A 2697-nucleotide genomic window follows, 5' to 3' on the forward strand; every position below is an offset into this window, starting at 1 on the left:
TGCGGATGGGGAACACCTCTTCCTCTATATCGCCGTATCCGACTCCGCGGTAAGCGGGGTATTGGTACGAGAGCACGAGGGGGAACAGAAACCCGTCTATTACGTCAGCAAGACCCTTGTTGACGCTGAAATGCGATACCCCGCTATGGAAAAGCTGGCACTAGCAGTCGTGATGTCGGCTCGCAAACTGCGCCCTTATTTCCAGTCGCACACGATCGTAGTGATGACGTCCCAACCCATTCGGACCATCCTTCACAGTCCTAGCCAGTCCGGCAGGTTAGCCAAATGGGCCATAGAACTCAGCGAATACGATATCGAATACCGGCCACGCACCTGCGCCAAGGCGCAAGTCCTCTCCGATTTCGTCATCGAACTCGCCACGACCAACGAAAATACCGGGAACGCCTCCGAGAGATGGTCGCTATACGCGGACGGAGCATCGTCCAGACAGGGGTGCGGAATCGGAATCCGACTCATATTCCCGACCAACGAAATAATGGAACAGTCCTTCCGACTTGGGTTCGTAGCCTCGAACAACGAGGCTGAGTACGAGGCCCTAATAGCCGGACTCCGGCTGGCATTAGGTGTGGGTGTCAAAGAGCTCGCTGCATTCAGCGACTCGCAGCTCGTAACCGGTCAGTTCCATGGGAGCTACGACACGAATTGTGAGCGGATGGGCGCTTATCTCCAAGTCGTTCGATCAATGGCCGAGCAGTTCTCAACGTTCGAACTCACCAAAATTTCCCGGGGAGAGAATTCAGCCGCCGACGCCCTCGCCGCGCTGGCTTCCACCTCCGACCCTTCGGTCAAACGAATCATACCCGTCGAGGGAATAGATCAACCAAGTATCTCTATCCCAGTTAAGGCTCAGAGCATTAACCAGGTCCAGGCCGGATCCGGTCCCCACTCGGGAGAACCTGAACAAGTACCTGATCGGGACGACGAGCTCTTGGACGATCTTATCTCCGAAGACGAGCAAGAAGCGGAACCCGAAATGGACTGGCGAGTCCCAATTCGTGATTATATCACAAGTGGGACCGCACCAAAGGATCGATGGCAAGCGCGTAAGCTCAAAGCTCAGAGCGCGCGGTTCTGTATCATCGGCGAGGAGTTATACAAGCGGTGTATCTCCGGACCATACCTCAGGTGCGTGCACGGGGACGAAACCCTTAGCATCATGAGGGACGCCCACGAGGGTCCCTGCGGAAACCACTCCGGAGGACGATCACTGGCCCTCAGAATCAAACGGCAAGGATACTTTTGGCCAACCATGCTCGCGGACTGCGACGAGCATGCTAGAAAGTGTGATCCCTGCCAACAACACGCACCTCTGATCAATCAGCCCGTTGAGCTAATGAGCTCGGTCTCCGCTCCTTACCCCTTCATGCGGTGGTCGATGGATGCCATCGGACCCCTCGAACAGTCGGGAAAACGACGCGTTACTAACCTACTGGTTGTGACCTATTACTTTACTAAATGGATCGAGGCCGAATCCTACCAGTCCATCACGGGTGAACACGTAAAGGATTTTCTCTGGAAAAACGTGGTGTGTCGACACGAAATTTCCTACGAGATCGTAACTGATAACGGGACGAACTTGGTGTCCGCTGTGGTTCAAAAGTTTTGCGACACATGGGGTATACGACTAACCCCGTCTACCCCCCGGTACCCCCAAGGAAACGGGCAGGCCGAAGCAGCCAACAAATTGATCCTGCACAGCCTCAAGCGCCGTCTGAGCGCCGCGAAGTCAGGCTGGGACGCTCAGCTCCCCGGAGTATTGTGGGCCACCCGAACTACGCCGCGTGGCAGCACGGGCGAGACCGCGTTCTCCTTAGCCTACGGAATTGAGGCCGTAATACCGGCAGAAGTTACCATAGGCAGTATTCGCCGAGCTGTTTCCCCCGAGAATGAGGAGGAAAATAGCGAAGCGCTGCGCGATCACCTCGACGTCATCGACGAGAAGAGAGAACAAGCCTACGTGCGAGTTCAAAATTACCAGAATGCCATCGCTCGCTTCTATAACTCGAAGATCCGACCTCGGCGTTTCGCCGTCGGGGACCGAGTACTCCGTCGAATGTTCGATCACAGAAAAGAAAAGAACGCCGGCAAAATGGGAACCAAATGGGAAGGACCTTTCCGTATCACCGAGGTCGTTCGCAATGGCGTATATCGCCTCGTAGACGAGAGCAACGGTAAAGCCGAGCTCCGGCCTTGGAACGTCATGAACCTCAAAAAATACTTCTAAGAGGTATCCATAATAATCGAACTACGACCTGGCTTGATCCCCTTACGGGGTACGTAGGCAGCTCAATATCCTGAGCGCAGCCACCTTCCCAACTCGATCCGCTCCGCAAAATCTTTCCAAATAAAACGCGAATTTTACCATGACCTGGTGCACCGTTACCAAATATACCAAATCAACAAACAATAACTCTTTCTAACGGCGCGACGAAATTGCCTACAAATAAACGTACCTACGACACCAAACAGCACATGCGAATTTCGCACTGTCTTGCAACCGTTTCAAGCTTTTTCGAACACTTCATCAAAAAAAAAAAAATAATAACAAGGTCAACACGCTCTAGCTAACAGTCCGCACCCCACGACCTCACGTGAAAGCAAATAAGATTTCACTACCCAATTTGGAAAACCTCAAAGGACTTCATCCCCAAATAGCAAATTTTTAGTGAATTCTAC

At 53.1% G+C, this 2697-nt stretch overlaps 1 protein-coding gene across 1 annotated transcript; it reads left to right on the plus strand.

Annotated features, from left to right (window-relative positions):
• Nucleotides 131-2245, plus strand: LOC104715970. Its single transcript, XM_010433333.1, has one exon. The coding sequence runs from the start codon at nt 131-133 to the stop codon at nt 2243-2245; it is 2115 nt and encodes a 704-aa protein (XP_010431635.1).

The sequence above is a fragment of the Camelina sativa genome, chromosome 9 (genome assembly GCF_000633955.1).
Source record: "Camelina sativa cultivar DH55 chromosome 9, Cs, whole genome shotgun sequence".
NCBI classification, from domain to species: Eukaryota; Viridiplantae; Streptophyta; class Magnoliopsida; order Brassicales; family Brassicaceae; genus Camelina; species Camelina sativa.